Below are 26,151 nucleotides of genomic sequence, written 5' to 3'. Positions count from 1 at the left end.
TCCTTCTTTCGAGCAAAACAGAAATCCTCCAAGGGGTTCTTAATCGCAATATTTAAGCGTACATTCGTTATCTTATTTATCTCAATACATTTATCTGGCGAGAAATGACAACTGCCAACTTTGTTGACTTAAGCTTCATAAAATGCTATCTTGCGGATTGAGCTGCTTGATAAAAGACCGTTGTCTCGGATTAAGCATGGAATTTTCTACGTTCTTCATGTTCGTATCCTACATGCCAGTCATGACTTACATAACATTTGGTAAAGGTGAGTTGCAAACTAAAATTCATTTATCCCAAGATTCATTTATGGTAATATCTTCTTTCATCCTCCTATCAAAATGATTTCACTCAAATTAAGCTGTGAACGCACTAGGCTTACAAATTGACATGTGGTAAGATATAAGTTTACGATTTTTTGTCAACCTACATCCAAAACCCTGTGTTCACATACCACCCATTGTTAGTTTTGAAACGCTATTTATTTTCTTTGTACTTTAGATTATTGCTTAACCGCCTATTGTCCATGCTTAGTTAATGTTTATCTACGTGGCGGTTTATTTTTGTCGATTACTGTAATTGGTGTAAAAATGTTACGCAATTTATGTCAGTCATTCGCTCATATTACGGGCTTGCGACAAAAAGAGTACCATTTTTTGATCGCTGTCAAGAGGTCGTGCGCTCCGCTACTCAGTGTAAAATTGTTTTGTCTACTCCCCCACCGCGCTTTCCAAGTACGCTAGGAACTCTACCAAAGTAAGTTACCTATATTGTTTATGCTCGATTTAGTTTATCGTTTCCTTCATTATTAGTTCAGTTGATTTCAAGAATAGGTCATTGTGCTGTGTCATCGTTTGTAAGTCAATTAATTAGCTTCGTTTCGTTTTCTGTTACCTTCTAGTTCGAACCACACACACATAATTCTACCGCATTTGCTATCGCAATCACACCAAGTATTCAGCAACTACCTTATTCATCGCTACCTGGCTACGTTCCATTTTGTATCACATAAAATTAAAACACTTTGGATTGTTTCACGTGGTGCTTGTGCGTTCGTTTTGGAGCTCTATGTACTAACTATCCTTCCACTACTAAGCGACGCTACCCTGTGATTCTCTGGAATTCACACCCATAATTTATTGAAGAAGTCATTTCAGCAATCAAAACGTATTGTAGAGTTTTTAACCGTACCAAATTCCAAAGAAATTTAGAAATAAGTCAAAGGTAAGTAGCAACGGCGGTGGCATCTAAGCATGTAGATAGTCCTCTCAATAAGAGTCACCAGGGATGCGTTTCCTTATAAGTAGGGGGAAATTTAACGTTTGAATATCGAGCAGAAGCAGATCTTTACTGCCATTACCCAACTTTAGGATGCATTTTTACACAAAAATAATGGTGGCATATGGAATCAATGGTTTGCATTTTCCTCGTTACCTGTTTGTTTGGAGACATAGCTTACATCTATCGACCGAAGGTTAAAAATAGGACTTTTCTTGTTGGAGCGAAAGGAAGCTCGCGACACATAAACGTTTAAGAATTAGGTTAGTGACCTTAAGTGGAAATAGGGGCTGACCAAGGGCTAACGCTCCGACGAAGGGCTAACGCTCGAAACGTCAGCTTTTGTAATCGTCACGGTGGCCAATTTACCACTTCAACTTTGTTGATATATCCAAGTTATTAAGTGGAAATACTCTTGTAAAAATTTGCTCAGATGTCTCGGGCAGCTCGGAGGCTTCATTTCAATCAAAATTCATCCCTCTCCGTCGGCTGTCCATGAAAAATATTTCATCAGAGCAATTATCTTTTTTTCCTTAACATCGGATGCTCTTATCAAAACTTTTTTTAGCAGCTGAATAAACATAGTAACAAGAACTGTCATTTTTTGGGAGATGCTAAAAAGAGGAGGGAAGCTTTCAACCATCAAAGAAGTGACGATTGTTTATACTAATCTCCCTGATGAACGCGTGAAAAAATTTTAATTTGACTATTCCTCATCTAAGAAATGTCTGTTTGACCCCTTTTTTGTTTTGAACTCTCTATTGTCGGATTTTTCGTTAGAAACATCCTGAGTCCGAATATCAATCTACAAAGTGATGTTAGACAACAATGGCTCATTCTTCAAGCTTTTCTGCTACATGAACGACAACTGTGTCAGTGCTAACTTCAAAAAGATCCAGAGACTGGAGGAATGTCTCGTATTTGTGAACTTAACAACGCCACTCATCTTGAATATGATATTGACCTTACGACTGATGCCGTTTTTTATTATCGTGGTTCAAAGGTGAGCTACTACTCAAATTTACTCGCTTGTCGCCTCACATTGCAATTAAAACAATTGCTGCAGTGGCTGCAGCGCGTACTTGAAATATCCTTTGTTCAATCATACGTTTTTTCAAATTCTTTCGTTCATACAGTCCGTTGATTTTTCCTTTACTTCATCTTTCTTTTATCCTTTAGAATGCCTGTGCTAAGAATTCACTCTGCCAAAATGATGCAGCTTGTCAGTCCGGTTTCGCAATCAAGGGATATCGATACTTGTGCCCTCCTGGACTCGAGGGACAATATTGTGAAAAAGGTTGATTTCATAACATGATTGAAATATCCCACACTGTATTGATATTCTAATTTTTCCATGCTCTTCACGTCTCTTTGTCGAGTGACTTTCTTTACAGGAGAATGCCTAAGTTGTCCTTTAAAGACTGACATATGTAATTTATTTGGAATGGTGTTTGTATTGAGATCACATTGCACTGAAGTTTCGTTCGAGTCTGAGCTAACAAGTGATACGATACAATGATACCAGTGCCCTGATTGGTCAAAAACCTATCGTTTAAAGCAACGGTAAACCCATAGAAATTGATATATGTGTTTTTTTAAATATATAATATAGGAGCAACGGACAGCACTTTCTATCGGTTTACTCCACTGCACCGCAACATTCATGTTGCAATGAGGGCGCACTATTCACATGGAGGAATTATGACGAGTGATCTTTGAAAAAAAAATGGCTCATGTCCTATTTTTAATTTCTAAAATATTTTTTCCATTATCATTTATATTTATAGCCCATCCTTGTTATCATTGCACAAATCTGGATGATTTTGACAGAAAGAGCAGTTACAAAGGAAAGAATCCTGCAAGGTTTGACGACAAATTAACTCAAAGGATGGTATCGTTTCGTGAGAGATGCAGGAAAACAAATGCCAACCACGTGCGTAAAGGAACGCCGTTGTTGCACAGACCGTCAAGGATGGTTGGACGGTGAACATCCTACAGTGGAAAATGGTATAGTGAAAAGGAAAGTCTGTTTTCGTCGGCGTGGAGAGTGTTAATTGTGAAGATTCAGTCCTGATTGATTTAAAAACTGCGGATCCTATTATATTTACAAACTATTTAAGCCTCCAGCTTGTAATATGCGCTATTGTAGCACAGACTGAATATGAACCGAAAGTCAATTAAAATTAATAACGTAAATTTGCTTGCACATACATAGACATGAACTGAGGATTGACGAGTTGATAATGTAAATTGGCCACCGTAAGGAGTATCAAAGCTGACGTTTGGAGCCTTAGCCCATTCGCTCTGACGAAGGGCGAACGCTCGAAATGTCAGCTTTGAAGCTCCTTACGGCGGCCAATTTACACTATCAACTCAGTTGATAAAACCAAAATTAACTTGTTACTCCAACGACACAGCGTCGCAGTTTCTTTAGAAACTTGCACCCTTTATTGAGATTTGACAAGGTCTACTTTTTTATCATTCTTGCTAATGCGTGGGAAGTGACTGTAAATAGTAGTCAATCCTAGGAATTTCTAGAAGGCCTAGTCATGGTGACGTGGATACTTAAATTTTTTTATGTCACACGGTGGAACTTTCTAGAACATTTTATCAGGGGATGTTATTATGCAATTTTACCGGAATACTTGAGTAGACTTCTGGATTGTTCTAGCATACGTTTTAATAACATACGTTTTGTAACAAGAACTCAGTCATGAAGGAGTAGTAGTTTCTGTTCTCGACAGACCGATTGACTGTTTAAAAAGCTCTACTGTGGGGGGAGGGGGAAGCTAATTTGAGATACTTCAAAGATTGTGTATTTCAAGAAGAATTGAAATAACTGAATTTTGTCTATGGTGAACTGATTTATAATATTTAATAAGCCTAAGTAAGTTTTTACAACGTCACTGTTTTTATTGCTTAAAGGAGTCACTTTTTCGTAAGAATTAACATGGAACACGTCAGTTTAATAAAAGAGTTGGGTTTTTCGGAGTGTAATATTATTTCTGCCGGTTAAATAATGCCGTAACGTCAATAACTATTTTGCGTAAAAGGTACATTTCTACTTTAGTGTTGGGCTAATCGAACGCTACTTAGAAATAAGATATAACTTATGTAACATAAAATGTTTATCAGTTGGGAAGATTAAAAAAAAAAACAAATAGAAACGAAAAATAAGAATTTAGAAATACTGTACCAGACATATGAACAAATAAACCTTTTTTAAACGAGAATTTCATTCTATTCGGGACAGGTAGTCGAATGTCCAGATGTTTTGCCTTTTTTATGTAAGACGAAAAAAAGCGAAGATTTAGCCATGTGGATCCTGATACTACATTACAGACAACTACTTGATCGTGATTATCATGTTTGCATTCTTTTTCCCTCTTATTTAGCGTCTTAAAATAGCACTCACAAAGCAAAAGCAACCAAAAAAACAACACTGCTACATGATTTACAAAATAGTGACCTTTAATCATTTCCCTTCCTTTTTTACTTTGCAATACTGTAAAGATGAGTCAAATCTTTCGCATTTAAAAGCCTAATCTCTACAATCGCTTAAGTAGAAGCATAAGGCCAAGCATGATCCAAGTGAGAACAAAAAACATAAGCACAAGGACAAACTGCATGGGCAGAAAGTACATGTAGAGTGTTCTTGTATTTTATTACTTACCATAGTTCTTACACAAGCTATTTTACATTTCGGTAGGTCAGTTAAAACAGGTCATAGATCAGTCTTAGGTCATCCTCAACTATCTATTATGTACACGTCTGTTTTTTTGTTAGGCCGACTTCAGAGGCCAACAATATGACATTTGAATCGAAATTTCAAATTTCCATAACATTTGTCTCTTGTTCGCGCGTCTCTTCTCACATGCTACCATAAGTGGACCTACCAGACTGGATTAATCCATTCCCATGAAGGATGCCTTTGCACCCCTCTCATTCTCAACCCAATGGCCTCATTCTTGGCGTTGACGATTGACACCAATCGTTATCTTAATCCGCCGAAGAAAGAATTCCGGTTACATCATCGAGGCTGTACGTGTTAAGACTGCCTTAAGCCACAACTAGACCACCGAAATTGCTTTTTCTTAATTTTTCTAAGCATTTCAAATCTAGTTCAGATGGGGTGATTTTAATAACGCGTTGTGAACATGTGCTGCGGTTTACGGTCTGTATATCTAAGTGGTGGTGAACTGGTCGCCGAGTTTTGCTGCTTTTGTCGCTGTCGTTGTTGTCGCTACTGCCGTAACATTGTGTTTAGTTCTTGGAGAGAAACCTTATTCTCGGGGCGCCTTTACAGAGAATATGAGAGGCTGGATTGAAAATCGGCCAACTGCCAGGAACATCATAAAACATACTTTGGAGTAACCCCACGATGGACTTTTGAGCCATTCGAATACAATTGAAAATGTCCCTTGTCGCTTAATGCTCCTGAAAACGGGATTAACTCAGGCATAAGGGGCAACCTTCCTTGTGAGTTCATAAACATATCTCAAGATTTCCGCCAAGTTCACGTGATGAAAAAACGGATCGTAATTCCCATTAAATTGGGTTAAGTAGAAAAAAATTATTTCTATTGTAAAATAGGTTGGGGGTTTCTTAACGTGGTGAATGTCACTTATTTAAACAGAAGTATAATCGTCTGTCTCAATATGTGGTCACTTGAATGTGATTGGATGGAACGCAACTGCTGTGATTTGGTGCATCTATGGAAAGTTCCCTCAACGGCCTGTTGTCGCACGGTTCTCTTGCTACTGTATCTTTTGATCGACGGCATCCAGGCCGTAGACTTTGCCGTACTCACAGCATCCCTTCCGTCGTACTTGGTGTGATCGTAACGCAGCTCTGACTAGAAATCAGCGCGTATGCCTTTTTGTTGCAGATAGCGGTGAAGTTGTGAAAGACCCTTGACATAGGGCAGGACTGCGATGGATCTGAACTCGGTGGGGGCTCAACGCGGGCGGTTAGTGTCTTTGTCTTTTTTACCCTCTGCAATTTCTCATAGGCAACTTTATTTCTCATTCTTAAATTGAATCACGTCAAGAGAGAGTTAGGAGACATAGAGTATATAACGTGACTTTCTCATCTCAATAACAGAGCGTCAACAAAAGAACTGAACTGAAAAGGTGAAAAATTATATTTTGATCTTCTTAATATTACAATTACACCTGTTCCTTTGGTCTATCATTATGTAGTAAAACTGATGACATTGCATATACAATTACCTTTTGCCTTTCAATCGATCGAGTTAAATCAGTGCGTTTACATGATTTTTCTTCACCTTAATCAGACCAAACGCCGCCTAAGTTTATAATAAGCCAGATTCTGAGCCAATCGCAACCCCTGCAAGGCGCAAACAAAACTTGAGATCATCCATCCTGAAATGATTTGAACTTGGTTTAAAAAACCTCTGAGATAATTGTTAAAAAAATTCCGACGTAGCGGCAACAATGAGCCCAAGACAGCTATAGCATATGTTGATTTTTTGTATATAATAGCGACGACGCATTTTTCTCTCTTTATTCTTGTTAACACAAGCCAAATTATAAGGTTACCTTTTACTTTTGTGAGGGAAATCTATCAGCAAGATCTGAGATAAGATAGAGTTTTATTTCCAGTTTAATAAAAATGAACATAAAACGAAAAGAATACGGATCAGAGCAAAAAAATTTGATTGCCAAGGCTATCCTCCCTCGATTCTCTCCGACTCCTTATTAACATGACACTGACATGGGGCATAGGAATCTCCTAAAACTTTTTCTAACTGCATAGATGTTCTTTGAAAGTTTAACATTCAAACAAATTTTTATCAGGGTCAAATTGGAGCGCAAGGCGCAAGTTAAGGGCACATTAAACTCAGAATATATCCGCCCATTGAACATGACGCTTTACGAAATGTGAATAGCACTTTGATACAAGTTAAGTTATTACAATGTTAAAGGATAAAGAAAAACGAATCAGTAAATAATTTACCTTCCCTCTTGCATTGTTGCATTGTCTCTTGGTATCACGATACTCGAGGCGACCCAAAACCATTTCACCTGGGTCGCTTGTGATTCTGGTTATCTACTTGCAGGTTACCATAGCTTCTAAAAACATAGAAAAATGCTTTGAACGTCAATTTTTTAGCACTGACTTTTATGACTTTGACAGGGACGCCTTATCCTTTCGTTTGCTTGTTTGGCTTACTTTTTGTTTGTTTTTTCCTGCCTTTTTAAAGTTACGTCTATAAACGAGTCTGTGTAGCCATTCAGTAATTTTTGCCAGATGAACCACGTGTAAACATGTAACTGTCAAACTTGAATTTCTCTCGCTTTTATTTTTAAGCTCAGGAAGATCTACGTGCATCCATGTGCCCAAATAATTAACGATAATAGCTAGTTTCCTAATTATAGCAATAACAAAGACGTGAGATAAGAGCGAAATGTTTAAAAAAATTATCACGTCCGCTTTATATCTTATCGCATGCGACTCAGGATGATTAACACAATTATGGCTGAGCAGAAGTCAAGCTACCTGGGGCTCATTTACACTTAAGAACGAGTCTGTAAGAATCAAACATCTTGGGAAATGAAAATTTTCAACCTCCCTTCAAACTTGCAGTTAGGCACTCAGGGGGATGTACAAAAATGTCCTTTTTAAAAGATTGCAGCACTCTTGTTGCCATGGTAACAAAGACTGCTTGTTCGAGGCCTGGAACCTCATTTTCATACAAAAACATTCAAACACTCAAGCTAAATACAACATTACAGATTGGTACTTCTAGCATACATAGTGACATCATTCGTCTTTACTTTGATGCATTCAATTTTCCCTGAGAGTGAATGTGAACACACCAACAGATTATTTATCTTGGACTGAATAATTCTACACACAATGAACATCCTCAGGATCTGAAGCCCTGGCCAAACTACAGTTATATAGGAACAATGGTGGGTGCATTGATAAACTTGTAATGCTTTTCGTTTATCCCTGGTTTAACTAGTTGATGAGCTCTCCATTGCCCAAGTCAATGAAGTTGATGTTCTTTAGATGCTTGGCTGTATCCTATAGTGGTCACGCAAATAACGTCACTTGTTGCCTGGCTACATCACCAGAAATTGGGGACATTTCGAGCCCGTTACGAGATGTCAGCGGTATATCGTATTACAGACAATTCAGTATGGCGGCGGTGGAAGTGAAGTGAACACATAACTTTCTATTTTCGTAAAACCCCGCCAGAGAAAAGCCTGGTACCTTACTATCCCAGAAAGCCAAAGGAAACGTCAAAACAAGGAAAATGGCGGCCAAATTGTGCAGTTACAGGGACTTGTATATTTCGTGTTCTTCCTTCCTAAAATTGGGGTATTTAAAAATGGTGTATCGGGCTTTTGAGCTCTGTGAAAATACGAAGAGTCTCCCGACTCAAGGAAAATTTGTGGGTCAACATATTCGACCGTTTACGAGCGATTTAGTTGAGAAAACTTCAGCAGAATGCATATCGAACTACGCAGTTGCAAATCTTCGCAATGTTGTTCTCACGACAAAAGAATTGTAACACCTAGTCGAAGCAGATTTTAAGAGTTTGTATGGGAAAATGGAGTCAGAATTATGAGTTTACTCGTATACCTTGCGAAAGGTAGGCTTGAATTTGAGTATTTCTTTTTCGTAGCGATGGACGCTTTAACCGATGCAGGCTGCATTTCCAAGTACGCAGCGAAAGAATATCCCATTCTTAGAAAGCTATTTTGAAAAAACAATCTTTTCCCATACATTTTCTTATACTGTTTCGGCGCCATCCCGCTTGTAACACGAAAACCTCCTCCGCCATATTGTCCCAAATTTCTGGCAATGGTTAGCTGGTTGATTTTATCTCAAGTGACATTTCAAGTTTTATTTCAAAGTATCATTACCATTCACCACTCTTACTCGCATGTATCTGCTCTAACCCTCTTTCTCGCACTAGAACACTTGTGGACAAACTCCATGCAAACATAATGGGACCTGTCAGACAGGCTTTACAGACAAAGGTTATAGATGTGTTTGCCCACCCGAATACAAGGGCACCGATTGCGAGAATAGAAATGGTAGGTAAAAAAAGTATTTTTCAATTTGATGAATACTTTCATGAAAATGTCAACATCACCCATTAAGTTGTCTATCGATGAATCCAACTCTCAACCTATCCAATTAAGCTAGACATCCGTCTCTCTCCTCCCAATCCAGATGTCTGCCTTTCCTTTTATTCCTCTGCCTCTCTATCTAACGGTCGGCATCTAGGCTTTCAATTAATTGATGTTCTTTTGTAAATTATATGTGTAATGGTTCTCTTCCCAGAAAAATGGATACATATGACGCCATCTACTCTTTGCTTTGGAGCAAGAAGTGATTCTTATGGTTTCTTTTAAACCAACAAAGTGGGTAACATCATTACATTCAAATTAACATACCAATCTGGATACGTGTGACCTGCCATGCACCGGACCCAAGCTATTGGTCCAAATGGGGATGCTTTTGTTCCCATATCATTCCCAACCAAATAGCCGCGATGATAACTGACACTAACCGTAATCTTCTTTTCCCAACCAATGATTACCTATCGGATTATAAGGGTTGTAAGTTTTACAACCTGCCTTGGACCACAACCGAATCTGCAGAACTCCTCTTCGATAATTTTTCTACCTCGCTGACGGCAGAGACGAATCAAGAATTCCAAATCTGGTACAGTGAGGACTTGTTCAACTGGGGTTATACCGATAATGGGTACAAAAAGACGTGTGTTGCGGTGTATGGGTCATGTTTCAATGGCAGGATCCTAGTCTCACGCTTTTTCTTTTTGAGTTCCGGGACGGGAATTTTTATACTTTATACTTACTGCAACTCTCCCTAACGCATCAACGAGTATCCACCAAAAGTTAGGGAAATTTGACGGCTTACTTACGATTTTTGCAACGGCAACAAATTTTACTATGAAGCAATTTCTTGCCTCGATCTCGAAGAGTAAACTATTTCCAAAAAAACTGAGGAGACAAAACGAGAGGCTCATTCAATCTTCTCATTCCATCGACTCCTTCTATTACCTAGTATTTAGTCTTGGTGAAAGTATTGAGATAAGTACGTATGATGCACGATCCTTCGCAGTAGATAGCGCTATTGATGCATAAAAAGCTACAAGTAAATTTTGAATAATCAATTTAAATTGTACAGCTGCATCTCGGTACTTTTCTTGTTCAATTCTAATGAAATATTTGGTAAATAAAAGTGTTAAGGGTCTTTCTGGAAAATTAGTTCTCATAGTAGCCGACAGCTGAGTTTATACTCGTAATTTTAATTTCCTTTCATACGATAGTTTCCACACCAATCTTGCATAGACGAGCAGAAACTTTTAATTACTTTTCCACTCTTATTTTCTAAACTGCGCTACTGCAATTAAGATAGGTATATTTTCTATACCAGAGCTGTGAATTCTCACCTAAGTTTCCTATTTTTAATGGCCTCGAGTTTATTGCACCCGTCCTTTTAATTGGACATTGTTTTCGTCGTAGAAACAGTTGGGAATATTTAAGTAGTTTTGTTTAACTTCAAAGAGATCTATTACCGCTTCTTTTGTTATGCTGTTCAAATATGGTCGATTTGGATAACAATAGCAGTTCACACTAGATAGTACATAAGCAGCTACCTTGTACAGTTTTGATGATTACAAACTTGAGTACGCTATAGATCACGTCAGTTATTGGCCTGACCTAGAATAAAGTTTACTTAGAACCAAACGCTGTCTCATCCTTGACGTCCCTATAAGCTCGCTCGAAGTACATCTCCATGTACCAGGAAATCGTGACGAGTTTCCTTTCTCGCTGCCGAGTGGTCTCTGCCGAGTTAATTTCCCCCAGTTATTGTTGTGCCGTCCGCGAAGGTTCAGTTTTTCCAGTTTACCACGCGAAAACTTATCTTCACACAAGAGACGATGGCGGAAAATGCTTTATCTTGAGTGGGGATTTCCATCCGCGATTCGGCGGAAATCGACATGTCCCTGCCTATGACCTTCTCGTGACTCGTTGTCTCCTTATGACTTCTTGATCAGGTTTAGAGTAAACTAAGCAAGTTGCTATTTTTAGTTAATCCGTGCACATTCAATGCACTCGGTGAGTCGCTATTGACAAACTTCAACATTCCTTTTAATTCACGGATGAACTGACTTATCTTTCCCTTTCCACCATTTCATACAATGGTTAGCTTCCGGGTTTAGAGAATATTGGAGGATGAACCTGGTGTGCAAGAAACATCATTTATACCTCTATCTTCTACTGTAAGATATCTCAAAGTGTCAGCAGGCCTGTTTTGCAGTGTTCAAACTTTAAAGGGTATGTAAGCCCAAAAACATATGTTTTTCATATACTGTGTAAAAAGTGGCGTAGAAACAGATTTGCAATTTTCTTTGTCCAGTTTGACTTATTTTAGGGAGAAAATCGGCATTTTTAACTGGAATTCCACTTCCCGTGAAAACAATAGCGAGAATTCGTGACGTAAGCGGATTCCTTAGTAGGATTGGTATGGCAACTCGTGCAAGCAGCAGTGGTTCAGACGATGTTCTGTCAGAAGAGAGTGACCCGAATACCTTAAGCTTATATGACAGTGATGGGGATAATTCAGAACCTTTAGGGGGAGTCTGGGCCACCTCCCTATCAATATGAGCTGAGCAGGGTTCACTGAAACAATCCACACAAACAGCACAGAGGCCGGTTACTCGTACAGGCAGCAGTACGGCATAGATAATCACACCCAAAACGAGTAAGAATAAAGGTACGGACATACCGGCACAGACTCCCCGCGTAGCTTTTGTGGTCGCGTTGCATTATTGCCCTCAATTTGAATTTTTTGCTCTCACGAGCGTGTCGTAAGGGATTTTCCCTTTTTTTTTTAAGAGGTGATTGGATGATGTATGAAAACTGTTTTCAGCAAGGGCTGATTGTGTATCTAGGCGCATTGGGAGTTTGTGAAAGCCATTTATTACTAGTCATACACCGAATGCAAATATGGCGTCTGATTTGAGTTGCCATTGTTCTGGACTCACTAGTCTCTCACAAATGTAATAATCCTTTTGTGTTTCCACGCGAAGACGAGGCTAGTGAGTCCAGAACAATGGCAACTCAAATTGGACGCCATATTTGCATTCAGTGTATGCCATCAATATGTTTGTCCTGATGCATTGGATCAATGATCTCATTTACCCTTTCCTGCGTGTTTTTTACTATCGGTGCTTTGAGAAGTTTGAAGTGAACTCTGTTGTTGAGTTACACTTTAGCCTCTTCAGTTTTATCTGTCTTATTGATGAAAACTGTCGTTGTGTTGCTTTTGTGAGGTTGAAAGCAAAGTTGCTTTTTTAACTATTTTATTCTACAGAATTGGCATACATTGGCATACAGAAATCTCTGCATCATTTTTTGTTGTTGTTCTATATAAAATTTTACAGTACCCGACAGTGTACTAATAACAATACACTATACACCGACTGCAAATATGGCGTCCAATTTGAATTGCCATTGTTCTGGACTGACTAGCCTCGTCTTCACGTGGAAACACAATAGGATTATTACATGTGTGAGAGGCTAGTGAGTCCAGAATAATGGCAATTCAAATTGGACGCCATATTTGCAATCGGTGTATATCACTCATGGCTAATTACATACATTACTTACAGTATTTACAATACTGGTTGCAGCATTGGCAATAATAATACTCTTACATTATTCATCCTATATGTGCGAGATTATTGTTTATATTACTTGATTACTTATATCTGAATGAAATACCAATTCGATAAATTTAATAAAACACGAAAAAAAAAAAAAGGACACACGAAAAGGTTTGTTGACAATATTTGTATTCGACAACCTTAAATTAAATTCTCAATTTTCCATTGCATTTTTATCTTATTTATAAATTGTAAATTATTAAGATTTTTCTCATTAATTTTCCAACTATATATGTATCTTTTTTTAGCAGGATAAGCAAATCTAGTCGGCGTCGGAGGTCATCGCTAATAGCAGGAGAAGGGTAATTCTGGAGTAAAAAATATGGTTAACAGATAAACTTATGTGGGTGTTATTCAAATTATTGAACCAAGATAGGATTTCTTGACAGAATCGAATACTCATAGGGCACTCTAAGAAAGTGTGTTCTAATGAATCAGGATTTTTACATTGAAAGCGTAGGTCATCATTTCTGATTTTGAATTGCTTGAGTTCCTTATTAGTGACTAATGTTCTGTGGAAAACCTTATAACCAAGTCTCTTAACTTTTTGTCACTCGTCGTTTTGTAAGTTTTGTGTAAGATCCGTTTCCAACTAGAGTCAAAGTTCACAAAACGTCTCGACCATCTTTTAATAGCGGTCGGCTCTGCCCTAGTCTTTTCCTGAAGTAATTTGTAGTAATCTTTACATTTACATTCAGTGAAAGAGATAAGTTTGTTTGGTCAGAAACAGGATAATTAGTATTGTAACGATTCAAAATTATCTGCCGGAAATCGAGTGTCTTGATCTGTCCGCTCTGTTAAATCAGTTTGTTTATCTTTGTTGGGAAGAACTTTACAGCCAATCAACTTACATTTTGATCAAGGTGTGTTCATGAGATAAGAAAATCATTATGAGTAGTTTTTAGTCGGCCAGAGACTTCGCGTAACGTTGTTCTGCCTGCTTTTCTGGGAAATAAATACTGGAAGAGAACAGTGACAGTGTGGGCTCCTCACTAATTCCCCACAGTTTTTAGACAGATGGAAAATATCCCATTCCTCTAATATATTTCTGTTTGTTTCAGCAGTTGCCTGTGCTTTTCTCTACAAATAATTTGGGATTGTAAGTTCAAAATATTTTAAATAGTTTAGTTCAAAGTTATATTTCCTTTGAAAATTTTTCAGAGATGAGAACTTACTGTCTCTATTCAATAAATCCTGGACGAAATAAATTCCTTTCCAAACAGATATTTCCAGAGAATATATTTGCTCTCTAATATAGTAAACATCAGGATAACCACTGCGTCATTCCTTGAAATAGCCTAACATTTCGCTACAAAAAAGAGGCATTTTCTTTTCCAAAGTGCTTAGAGTTGCCATTACACTTCAATAGGAAAGATAATCCTCCATATTTATTAAAATAACTATTAGGAATAACTTGCGAGGTCTCATTTGTACAATTTAGAAACCTGCCTAACCAGCTCAAGCGTAGTGATTTTGCCACAGTGTGGACATCTGGGAAGTTCACACCATCATGAAAGAATGGCTGATATTTTATTGCTCTTTTTACTCTATCTTTTTTTGTTTTTCCACAAGAATTTGAATATACTATCTTGCACTGTTTTAATAACTGTTTCAGGAACACTATGCATTGAGGCCGCATAAACTATCTTGGATATGCCTAGGGCCTTACTAACATTATGCGACCATACAAAGTTAAGTCTCTCGTTTGCCACATTTTTAACTTAGTATCCATCTTATGAATTTTGACATAAAAGTTCAGATTACTATTTCTGTCTTGTTTATATGATAAATTTGCCTCTAGTGGCTTAATTGGTTCTTGGTAGGGTTGAAAGCCCAAAGGTTTGGTTTTATCATTTTAGCTGAACCAATCCACATTGCTTTGGCTTTTTCTTGCTTAATTTGAGGCCAGGAATTTCGTTAAAATTATTTAAAACGTTCGTGTTTTCTCTAAGAGCGTTTACGTCCCGCAAATAAGAGTTGTATCATCTGCAAATTGGCTAATTTTGGCTTCTACTGATTGCGGTAGTTTTATTCCTTGACAGTTCGTAGACTGCCTTATCTTTTAAACTAGGATCTCTACACCTAACACAAATAATAAGGGACTGAGTGGACGCCCTTGCCGAACTCCCCTTGAGACTTTAAAGCAGTTAGTTGAGTAGCCTCTGTTCAAAACAACACTTTCTACGTCCTTATAGAGTACTGAGATCCATTTTCCAACAACGGGACCAAAATTAAAGTATTTAAGTACATCTTAAATAAGGGTCATTCTATTGTATCAAATGCTTTTTCAGAGTCATTGAACATCAGAATTCCTGGTATTTTTTGGTCTTTTCATTCCATTAGATCGTTCAACAGTCTAACATTTTTTCGAATGAATCTTCCCCTAATGAACTCTGTTAACATCAAGATGAATTCGTTTCGGCAGGACTGATTCAGTTCTCTTTGCAATTATCTTTGCAAAAATCTTGTAGTCTACATTGAGCAGAGTGACTGGACGCCAGTTAGATAATGTAGTCAAACTGTTGTCGTCTTTTGGGATTAATGAAATAATTCCTCGTCTTTGTGATATAGACAATGTTCCACTTTCAAATCCCGCATTTAAGGAGTCTAAGAGTGTACCGCCTATACGATCGAAGAAGGCTTCACAGAATTCTTTTGTTAATCGATGGATTAACAAAAGAATTCTGTGAAGCTTTCACCGGGAGTTTTGTAGTTTTAAAAACTGTTCAGAGCATTGTGAACCTCTTCATTATTTATTTCAGCTTCTAATTCAAGACTTTCATGTATTACAAGGTGGTTAAGGTTCAAATTCCCTCCCATACATCTTTCTTCTCCAGGGTCATTCATTCTGGAAAAGAGAGTTATTAAATTCCCATAATCCAGGACCGCGTTTAAATTCCTCATTCAGATTAATGCTCAAAAAGACTGCTGTATGATCAGGTGCGATTGATGCTCGCGTTTCCACTTTTTGACATCATGTTGAAATTTGCCACTTATTAAGAAGTCTATGCGTGATTTTAGTTTCAGTGTTTTCGATTTATATGTGTAGGTTTTATTTTTTGGATGAATTTTACGGTATATAACAACTAGATTGGCCGCTTTCATGAAGTAAACTAACGAAATCCTGTACTTAGTTTCTTGTCCAGGCTAATCCTCCTTGCTTATCTATTAAATTTAAAGTTGTATTCCAATCACCTGCAACTATTAAGTTAGGCGAATCGGTCAAAGATATTATTTTTTTAGTAAAAGATTCGATGAAGTCAAATTGTTCACGATAATTGGTGGGAGCATAAATGTTAACAACCTTGAAGCTGGTCTCACCTGGTGTCTTTAGACGTAATATTATAAATTTTCCATTCGTATCAAGCTCTACTATCTCTACGTGAATTGGAGAATTCGCTTTTATGAGCACGCAAACGCCCTTTGAATGATCTGTACCGTGTGAATAGAAAATTTGGCCACCCCACTCCGCAGACCAGATCCTCTCACCTTTAGGTAGAGAAAGTTCCTTGAAGGAGGTAAATATTTGCCTTTTGTTTTTTTAAATATGAGAATATCAATCTTCTTTTTTCTTGATTCCTTAAACCTCTAACATTAAGCGTTAAGAATTTGACAGTAGACGTTGAAAAAGCAGGAAAAAAAGAGACAAGAAAAAAATAATAAGAAGAAGAACCAAGCAACACTACAAAATAACTGACGGAGAAACAAAACGATTACTTACCTCTCCTGGGAAACTACCGATCAACCGGCCGAAAGCCTACACTCCAAGGTCTTCCCTCTTTCCTTCGAGCAATCATGTCTAGAGTTAAAGGGTTTTTAGTTCCTCATAATCATCGATCTTTAAAACTTTTGCGGTTAAGTCTGTTTCCAAAAAGATTTTTCCATTGACAGTCCACGTTTTACCATTGTGATATTTTTTCATAACTTTTCTTGCCTCTCTGAAAAACCTTGCTCTCCATGCAGTTAAGTTTCATTGATAAAGATCTTCACCGCTCCTAGGTTATATAAAGCTGCATTTCGTAGATTTATCCTGGCCACATGAGTTTATTTTTTTGCCTTGTAATTACTGAAACGGACGATCATCGGTCGTGTTTTGGTTTTGTTTTCTGTGTTCAATCTGTGAATAATGTCAATATCACCGTGTGTTAAGTTGACCTTCAGAATTTTTCCCAAATAATAACGTTCTCAAAATTATCTTCTTTGCGTTCGGGGATTCCGCGTATCATTAAGTTCAATTTACGGGTATATTGTTCCAAGTCATCACGACTACCTTAATCATCGTAGAGTCTTTGTTTAACTTCCTCTAGCTTCTTCTTGGACGTCAATACTTGTTCTTCGAGGAGTTTTAGTTTGGAATTAACAGCAATCTACCTGGCTCTTTGTAGAATATAGACTGTCTATTAGCTCGTTATAAGTTGCCTTTAACAATTCCACGTCTAGTACCAACTTCTCGGTATTGGCTTTAATTTCCGTAAGAATTTTCCATATGTCGACCAGAGAAGGGTTTTCATTTACGCTTTCGTTGGTCGCCATTGCTGCCGACTATTCTGATTCAAATGCTTCTTCTCCTTTGCCTTCGGTGGAAGAGGCGACTTCAGTACTTGATGAGCTACTTAATTTCTTCCCTTTCTTGTTTCCAGATTTTGACATACTCAAGTTATTCGAAAATTTGCCTCTCGAGCGTGCCCACTAAAAACACACGTCCACCTTCGACGCCAGCTCGACCCAATCTCCAAATCTCTGCATCAAGTGTTATAAGAATAATAACAATCTTTTATTAGGAAGCTCCATCACAATAGTGGTTTACATAGAGGTCCTACATTTTCCAAGTAGCTCTCATGGGCAAAAGAAGGCTGCACCTGTGGCATCCAGTTTGTTACGAGATGGAGGTGGTTCTTTTTTTTGTCCGTGAAAGGTGTATTGGAGGCGCATTCACCTTGCGAATTAATCTTGCAAGAGTTGCCCTGATTTTATATTCTTTCGTCACGGGTGTTGGAATGAATTTGAGACCCTTCGATGGCGAGCTGACTTGACTGTCAGAGGTTTGATAGTTTGAGAGATTTTATAGGAGTTTCTCATTTGTCTCCTTTTCTTTTCCTTAACTTATGAAGAGCTCTACTTCTCCTCTGTCGTTTCTTAGTTAGGTCGGCCGCCTCAGGATCTTCGCTGTCTGCCGACTGCATGGGTCGCTTTTTTACTTCAGAAGAATTTGTTTCTGGTAGGGCTTGAATCGTCGGTACAGCACCAGGAAGAAGTATTTTTTGCATTTCCCGGCCCATTTTAACCATGTTGCTTTTCTCATAACAATCGGGTGAAAAATGACCGCTACAAATAACAGAATGGAAGGCTCGACGAAATCGGCCCTTTTCACTTGAACAAACTTAACCCTCTGTCGCTTCAAATTAGCTTCTTTTATAAATCTATGTATTGTATTCCCGGTTTTGTTGACAACGCCTTACATTATCGAAACCCTGAGTATATTCAACCAAATTGTAATTACAAAAATCGTGACGAGACCAGCAAGTCCAGCAAACATCTGATGCGAAGGGGACTTACACGTATCTCTTGCGAAAACGAAGCAGTTTATAAGTTCCTTCTTCAAACAGTATGGCTCTGAGGAAATTATTTGTTGTTATATAATTTTTTCCGTCTTCGAAAGATTTGGAATTTTACTGCTATTGAGTCTTTTGAACCACTCATCTCCTCCCCCCCTCTTATAGAACTGTCCTCTTACGAGAGTGTCCGTTAGTTGAGAATTGAGTGTATTTGATATCGTGAATTTCTAAGCTTAATGAGGTGAAAGATTGCTCTCCACCCTGAAGAAATAGTCTCTTGACTCATTGATCTGTTTATAAAGGAAACAATGGTCGTGACTTATATGTCAGTGAAAAGCGATCGAATATTGTTATGTTCACTACACACTACCTCTTTCAAAGGTGCTTGAAATACGAAATATGTTTTGTTACCAAGTCAAGAACTAAAATAACTATAGCAACATCTACTAACGGCAACTTTCACATATCGTAAGCTTGATGAATTGGGCGATAACTTTTTTTTCTGAGCTATGTACTTCACGGCATTGGAAAGAGGAGCCCTTTCGTTATATTGAACCTAATAATATACATGAAAAAATTTCTCAGTTCTAATTGGTTAAGATGAATGCAGTCGTCAGTTAATTCAGTGCAGAAGAGAGTTAATTCAGTGCAGAAGAGGGTTATTTCAGTGCAAAGAAAGAAACAAACCAGACATTCTGATTGGTCAGAATGATTGGTCAATGTCAATGTCAAGGTCAATGTCAAAGACAATGTCACTTGCAGGGTTTGAATGAATTATTTTTGCACATGATGCGCGCGCTTTTCTTCTTTACAGTTATGAGAAGCTACCTCGTATTTTTTCATGTAGATTATTAATACATAATCACATGATTTTCTCGTGCAATTTGGAATAAATAAGCACTTGTAAATTTTTTCAAAGACCACAAATTGCACTCGCCCTACGGGCTCATGGAATTTTGTTAGTCTTTGAAAAAAATTACTCGTGCTTATTTATTCCAAACTGTACTCGAAATCATGTGATTACCTTTACAAAAAATATCGAGACTGGTTGATTGGCATCAGCTGACGGCGATCTGAGTGAATTATTTATGACTGGATATATAATAGGTCATGATACAACGCTCAATTCAACAAATTTAAAACAAACTCTATCTTTCAAATTGTCATTTGTATTCCCCACGGTGTCAACGAACGCTTTTCATTTAACTACTTTATTCTTGTTTTTCACGTTACCATGTTCCCATAAATAGCGTAGCCTCATTTCTCAATACGTAAACCACATACAACCCTAAATTCCTCCATTGGTTCCGACGAAGGGCGAACACTCAAAACTTCAGCTTTAAAAACTCTTTACGGAGGCTAATTTGCATTTCAACTTAGTTGATTAGACCAAATCATCTTGAAACTCAACACGTGACCTATTTCATCCTAGATTATTGAGTACGGACTTTTCATTCATGTTGCCTTCGAAACCAAAAGAAAAACTATATGCATTCATCCTTTCTTGTTTAAAAATTAAAGAAGTTTTGTGAGCTGTTGCCAGGCAACAGAAGATTGCTGAGAGAAATATCCACTGAAACAAACAAACGCCACAAACTATTCAACCACGACGGGCATTAAAACAACTCCCTCCTGATGGGAAATCTGTCACTGAGAAAATTCTGTTGAAAAAATCACCAATAAGTTCCTCATGAAGCGAAATTTATTTGTATCCACCTGTTCTAATAAACTATATGCATTTATCCTGTAGCTTTAATTTGAACTTGAACTTCCTTATTAAAAATTAAAGAAGTTTTGTGAGCTGTTGCCAGGCAACAGGAGATTGCTGAGAGGAATATCCATTGCAAGAAACCAAACGCCAGAAACTTTTTAACTATAACGGGCGTTAAAACAACTTTTTCCTCATGGAGAATCTAAAACTAACACAATTCTCTTGAAAAACCAGTAGTAAATAAAAATTCTTTTTGAGGGGAAATTTAATTCTTATCATTTGTCAAAATTCGTCATTGACTAATTTTCAGTCGGCTGTATGCCGGTATGACATCACAATAGCCTATTTAAACAGACGGCTATGTTTAAAACAGTTCATTGCTGATGAACAAATGAAGTTTCTCAAGTCGCTATGAATTCTTTAGTCCACTTTGTCTTTTTCTTGCTTATTCTTCAGAATGCGTATATGTGAACGATCCTTCGCAGTAAAGCACTATTTGAGCAATAGTGAAAATCAGACCTGAAAAAAATTTCAGGCCTGTACGGGATTCGAACCACTGACCTCTGCGATACTAGTGCAGCGCTCTACCAATTGAGCTAACAAGCCAACTGGGAGCAGGCCATCAAATTAATTCGACATAAACCCGTAGATGATAAATCAAACAACAACAAACATATGAAACATATGTATTTACTGCGAAGGATCGTTCACATATACGTCTCATAACCGCAGTTCATACATATGTTTCATATGTTTGTTGTTGTTTGATTTATCATCTACGGGTTTATGTCGAATTAATTTGATGGCCTGCTCCCAGTTGGCTTGTTAGCTCAATTGGTAGAGCGCTGCACTAGTATCGCAGAGGTCAGTGGTTCGAATCCCGTACAGGCCTGAAATTTTTTTCAGGTCTGATTTTCACTATTGCTCAAATAGTGCTTTACTGCGAAGGATCGTTCACATATACGTCTCATAACCGCAGTTCATACATATGTTTCATATGTTTGTTGTTGTTCTTCAGAATGCGTTGGCCTGTTTAGATGGTAAGTTCTTCAAAGGTATTTTCATATAACTTTTACCCTTTTCACACTCGTAGCTTTTTGTATCAATTTACCACGTACCAAACCAACCATGTACCAGTTTCGAAAGGAAAGCATTTAAGAGAGGTTGTCGCAAAAAGTCAAACATTCACCGCCAACAAGTCAAAACATCGAATTGGCTCATATTCTAAGATTAGGTAGGCCTATAGACAAGACAAAACAGGACCTATGTATTTAGTTGAAAAATTCTTTTGTTTTCGAGAAAATTGATAAAATTCAATTCACACATAGTTAGCGTCATTCTAAGGTGGAATTTGGCCCATTTTTGGAGGCCTCGTTTGTACTTGCTAAAGCAAAGAAATTTCGCTCATCGGCGGAGTCGGTGACATAAAAGAAAAAACCCACTCTGTTTGTCATTTGCAGCTTGTGAGCCTCAGTGGTAATAATAAATGCTTGAATGCTGTAAATAAGGTTTTAAAAGGACTTGTAATATGATGGAAATTGTTTTGACCCTCAGTAGCCATTTATTTTGAAGAAATGAAGAGACATATTTGTCGATCCGTGACCGGTCCCACACTAGTATCGAAACCGGCATGCTAATTTAATCAAATTTCAATCAAGTTTTTATCTACTGCTTTGTCACGATAAGTTTTTCACGATAAGTTCATCACGTTTGTTCCTTTTATTTCTTTTTAACACTCATTTTGGTTGATACGATAGTTTCAAGCTAAATTAGAGTAAGGTCGCTTTTCCTACGTTAATGCATAACTTAATATCTTCACTTTCTGAATTGTGAAATAGACGTACCTGTAAACCGATGACATGCTTTCTTTTAATTCTTTCGTTTATTTTCCTCCTAACAATCTCAATAATTTCAGGAAAAAGTCGTACATTGGCATTTCCATCCTCGTTATTCTTCGAAGGGGAGCGTCTTGTTAACCACACCATAGCAACCATCAGTGCGATTGACAGGGACACGTGTGAGTTTCGTTGTTACCTGGAACACAATTGTGTCAGTATAAACTTCAAAGTACGTCCGAGAGGACCTGAGACAGAGAACTGCGAACTGAACAACTCAACTAGTAAAGAACATGAGAAGGACCTGATCAAGGCAGCAAACTATGTTTACCATGGAACAAATGTAAGAACATTATCTAATGGGAGAAAGCAATCAAGTAGAAAGGTTGTGATCATTATTTTTTACTTGCAACAAGTGATTATTAAATATTCATCAGTCATTGAAGACAAAGCGGTTTTAAGAAAAAATTAATATTCAAAACCTCCCTATTTGGCAATCCCCTACCAAACGTGATTTAGAATAAAATCGATTTCAGGGTAAGCGAGTGAAAAAAAAAAACAGAAACGATGAAAAATGAAGTTACAAAACAATTTTGCTATTAGGTAGTCCTTTCAATTTCCCTCTTTCAGAATGCTTGTGGCAATTCACCTTGCAAGAACGAAGCAACCTGTCAATCAGGCTTTACTTCTTCACGATATCGCTGCTTATGTCCTCCTGGATTTACAGGCCACAACTGTGAACATGGTAGGAAATTATTACTTCTGTTGTAGAAAATCCTTTGATATGTATTTTAAGAAGCGTCGACTGTGCGTCTGTTCAGTTGTAAAGCATGCAGGTAGCGGCTAGAGCACGTTAAACTTCTACGGCGAACACCAGACGCATTTGAGCGCTCTCCCTATTCCTGGATGTAGGTTGGATAAGCAATGTTTCATCCTTTACTTGAAATATCAGTTTTCTAGGCATTTAGTATTGTTCTTGTAAAGATTTGTAGATCTAGCTACAGAAATCAATTGGTGCAAATCTCTGAGACTTGAACTCCATAATCAAAAATCGTTTATGAAATTAGGGTGTCAAGTTATGTTTCAATAAGTGTGGTAATTAAATCTTAGCCCTCTTGTGGAAAAATCGTTCTACAAATTACTTTGCAATATCACTTAAGCTAATGAACAAGATTTATTTATGCAGAGAATTTCTCACTACACGAAGAAAAAAGATTTGTAGTCATATTTTTTTAGATACATGGGACAGATCATGCTCTTTGTTTGAGATGTTAAAGTGATGGCGCGTTACATTGAAGTAATGAGTGAATGATGAGAAATTCTAACTGTTTTAATTTTATTCTCAACTTTTTTATGCAAATTTAGTTTGTCTCGCACATTCCTCTCGCAGTTTCGTGTATTTTAAAAGGACGGTTCTGCAAATTTAACTTTAAAAAAATACATCCCTTGTAGGAAAGAAACAAACAATTGTATGTGTCTGTTTAACGGTTTGCATTTAGGCTTTCAATCAACTCATATTCTTTTGTACAAAATAAATCAATTATTTGTGTAATGGTTCTCTCCCAGAAAAATGGATACAGATGACGCCACCTACTGTTTGCTTTGGAGCAAGAGATGATTCTTATGGTTTCTTTAAAACCAACAAAGCGGGTAATATCATTACATTCAAATTAACATACCAGTCGGGATACGTGTCCTGCGATGCATCTAACCCAAGCTTTCGGTCCAAATGGGGATGCCTTTGGTCCAAACTCATTCCAAACCAAATGGCCACGATGATAACTGACACAAACCGTAAACTTCTTCTGCCAACCAATAATTACCTATTGAATTATCGGGACTGTAAGTTTTATAGCCTGCCCTGGGCTACAACCGAATCGCCAGAACTAGTCTTCGATAATTTTTCTACCCCGCTGGCAGCGGAGGCGAATCAAGACTTCCAAATCTGGTACAGCGAGGACTTGTTCAACTGGGATGATACCAATAATGGGTATAAAAAGACGTGTGTCTCGGTGTGTGGGTTGTATGTTTGAATGATAGGACCCTAATCTCACGTTATTCTTTTCATTGTAATTATTGTTTAAATTTACTTTTGTCGTGTTCCTGGGCGCGAGCTGTTATACTTACCGCGACTCTACCTAACATGTATGAACGAGTGTCTACCAAGAGTTTAAGTGTGATGACTTTCTTGGGAGTCTTGCGAGTTTTGCAGCAGTAAAAAATTTTGCTTATGAGCAATTTCTTGCCTCGATCTTAATGCGTGAGCCATGTCCAAAGAAACTGAGGAGAGAAAGCGAGAGGCTCATTCAATCTTCCCCTTGCATCGACTCCTACTATTACGTACTCTTCGTGAAAATATTGAGATAAGCTAGGCTTCAACACTCCTTTCAATCCACGGATTAACTGATGTAGATACACATAATTATGAAACGAAAGAAAAAGAAGAAGAACTTGTATTTGTACAAACCTGCCATGTAACTGAGAATTCAATAGAATGTTTTCTGCGACTTTACGATAAGCACCTTGAGTATATCAAGTAGAGATGAAATAAAGAATATATGCTAGTCTATAGGGTGTATGCTAGTTTATTTTTGTTTTCCCCTTCCACCATACAATGGTTGGCTTCTGGGTTAAGGCTTCTGAGTGGTTCCACGTTCAATAAAGGAAGAAAACAATTCAAACAGGCCGTTGGAATTAAGTAAAGGGTCACCGTGACCGCTTAACAGAGGTAAAAATTACATTTATTAAAAATTTCGGGACCTTTACAACCGATCGCTTTATACAGGTTTGACTCTATCCAGTGCTAAATGATGCCCAGCGGAGAGTAAACGAAGAGTTAGCCCATTCTCTCATAAAAGACCTTCTGTATAAGTCTTCTGAACAAATTTATTAATCTGGGAATGTCAATCGCCTTGCACCACTGAGTTGGGTCGATAAATAATCAATGGGAAAGGGTTGACAATTCTCAAACCGACGTCGTTTGTGGAATTTTTGTTACTAAAGGCGTACAGTGTTTACATAATAATCAAAGTAATGCATGGTTGATTGTAGAGTATGCAATTTATCTTTTCTTGTTCAACTCGATATCTCACTCGTTTGCTGTACTCTCTCGTGAGATATCGAGATGAACACGAGGAGAGAAATTGCATATCTACGCACACCCATCTATTGCGCTTTGTGGTAAAAAGAAAAAAAACTGAGGGCACGTGTTTGTAGAAGCAGTAGTAAATTATATCTATTTTAATCCATTGCACTAGTTCGCAAACCAGGAAGTTTTTAAACATACATAAAAAGGAAGCGATTTCGGATAAGTCTTTAAGGAGGCTTACACCTAATCAATTATTAAATTCTCCACTATCTCCATTAATATCCTTGTTTACCTTGAAGCTACAGTGTATATCTGAAATTAGAAAAATGCCTCTACAAAATAAAGCCTATCTCTGACATCGTGTTAAAGAGCTTGGAACCTCAACGAAGAACATGTGAATCAAACATTACTAAGACTTTTTAATGAATTCATCCTACCTTCCTCATGCTAATTACAGTCGAACCTGTATTAAACTAAAGAGCTTGCAAATTGGAGCTAATTATCAACTCTCTAAGACGAATTTCATGTAAGAGCGAAGTTTGATGAGAACAACATTATTTGCGAATTTGAAACTCTAAAAATTGACAAATTACAGCGGACTTGAAAAACTGATCATGGCTTTTCTGTTTATTACATGTTTATTCAAATATTCAAAACACCATAAATTTTGCAATTGAATTTTACAATTAACTTTGCTATCTTTGGATAGGAATGAATGAAAAAAGCGCCGGAAATATTTTTGGATTTTTTCAATTTTGAAGGTTTTTGTATCAAAGTGTCCAATAGAATTGAAGTCTAAGTGTCTGTAATTGTAAGAACGAAACCCTGTGTCCTACATGTGTGTTAGCATGTAATAATATTCCTAAGATACCTATTTCCTCTTATTGTGTATAGCGGAGAACATCCATCTGCGTCATTTTTTTAATGTCCACAGAAAACTGACGGGTGT

General features: G+C 37.5%; 1 protein-coding gene across 4 annotated transcripts; it reads left to right on the top strand.

The window, feature by feature from the left end:
• LOC148738327 (uncharacterized) lies at nucleotides 1–24,673 on the top strand. 4 transcript variants are annotated; one of them, XR_015997262.1, is made up of 4 exons: nucleotides 1–754; nucleotides 22,195–22,457; nucleotides 22,745–22,859; nucleotides 23,681–24,673. XR_015997262.1 is itself a non-coding variant. In XM_088750890.1 (4 exons), exons 2-4 carry the CDS (start codon nucleotides 2,187–2,189, stop codon nucleotides 3,261–3,263), a joined length of 411 nt encoding a protein of 136 aa, XP_088607016.1. In that variant the 5' UTR covers nucleotides 1–754; nucleotides 2,057–2,186; the 3' UTR covers nucleotides 3,264–4,509. The 4 variants fall into 4 exon arrangements, 2 of the variants coding, with proteins under 2 accessions (XP_088607016.1, XP_088607015.1); XM_088750890.1 differs by lacking the exons at nucleotides 22,195–22,457; nucleotides 22,745–22,859; nucleotides 23,681–24,673 and adding exons at nucleotides 2,057–2,279; nucleotides 2,456–2,573; nucleotides 3,064–4,509; XM_088750889.1 differs by lacking the exons at nucleotides 1–754; nucleotides 22,195–22,457; nucleotides 22,745–22,859 and adding exons at nucleotides 7,473–8,214; nucleotides 9,228–9,348.
• The last annotated feature ends 1,478 nt before the right edge of the window (nucleotides 24,674–26,151 follow it).

Source organism: Stylophora pistillata, chromosome 2 (genome assembly GCF_964205215.1).
Source record: "Stylophora pistillata chromosome 2, jaStyPist1.2, whole genome shotgun sequence".
Classification (NCBI taxonomy): Eukaryota; Metazoa; Cnidaria; class Anthozoa; order Scleractinia; family Pocilloporidae; genus Stylophora; species Stylophora pistillata.
Note: the sequence above shows the minus strand (reverse complement) of the source record. Positions and strands in the feature narration are given on the sequence as shown.

Excerpts from the sequence above, each read along its gene's own strand:
- LOC148738327 (XM_088750889.1), top strand. Across the intron at positions 9,349-23,680 it reads CGATTGCGAGAATAGAAATG|AAAAATGGATACAGATGACG; the intron begins GTAGGTAAAAAA and ends GTTCTCTCCCAG.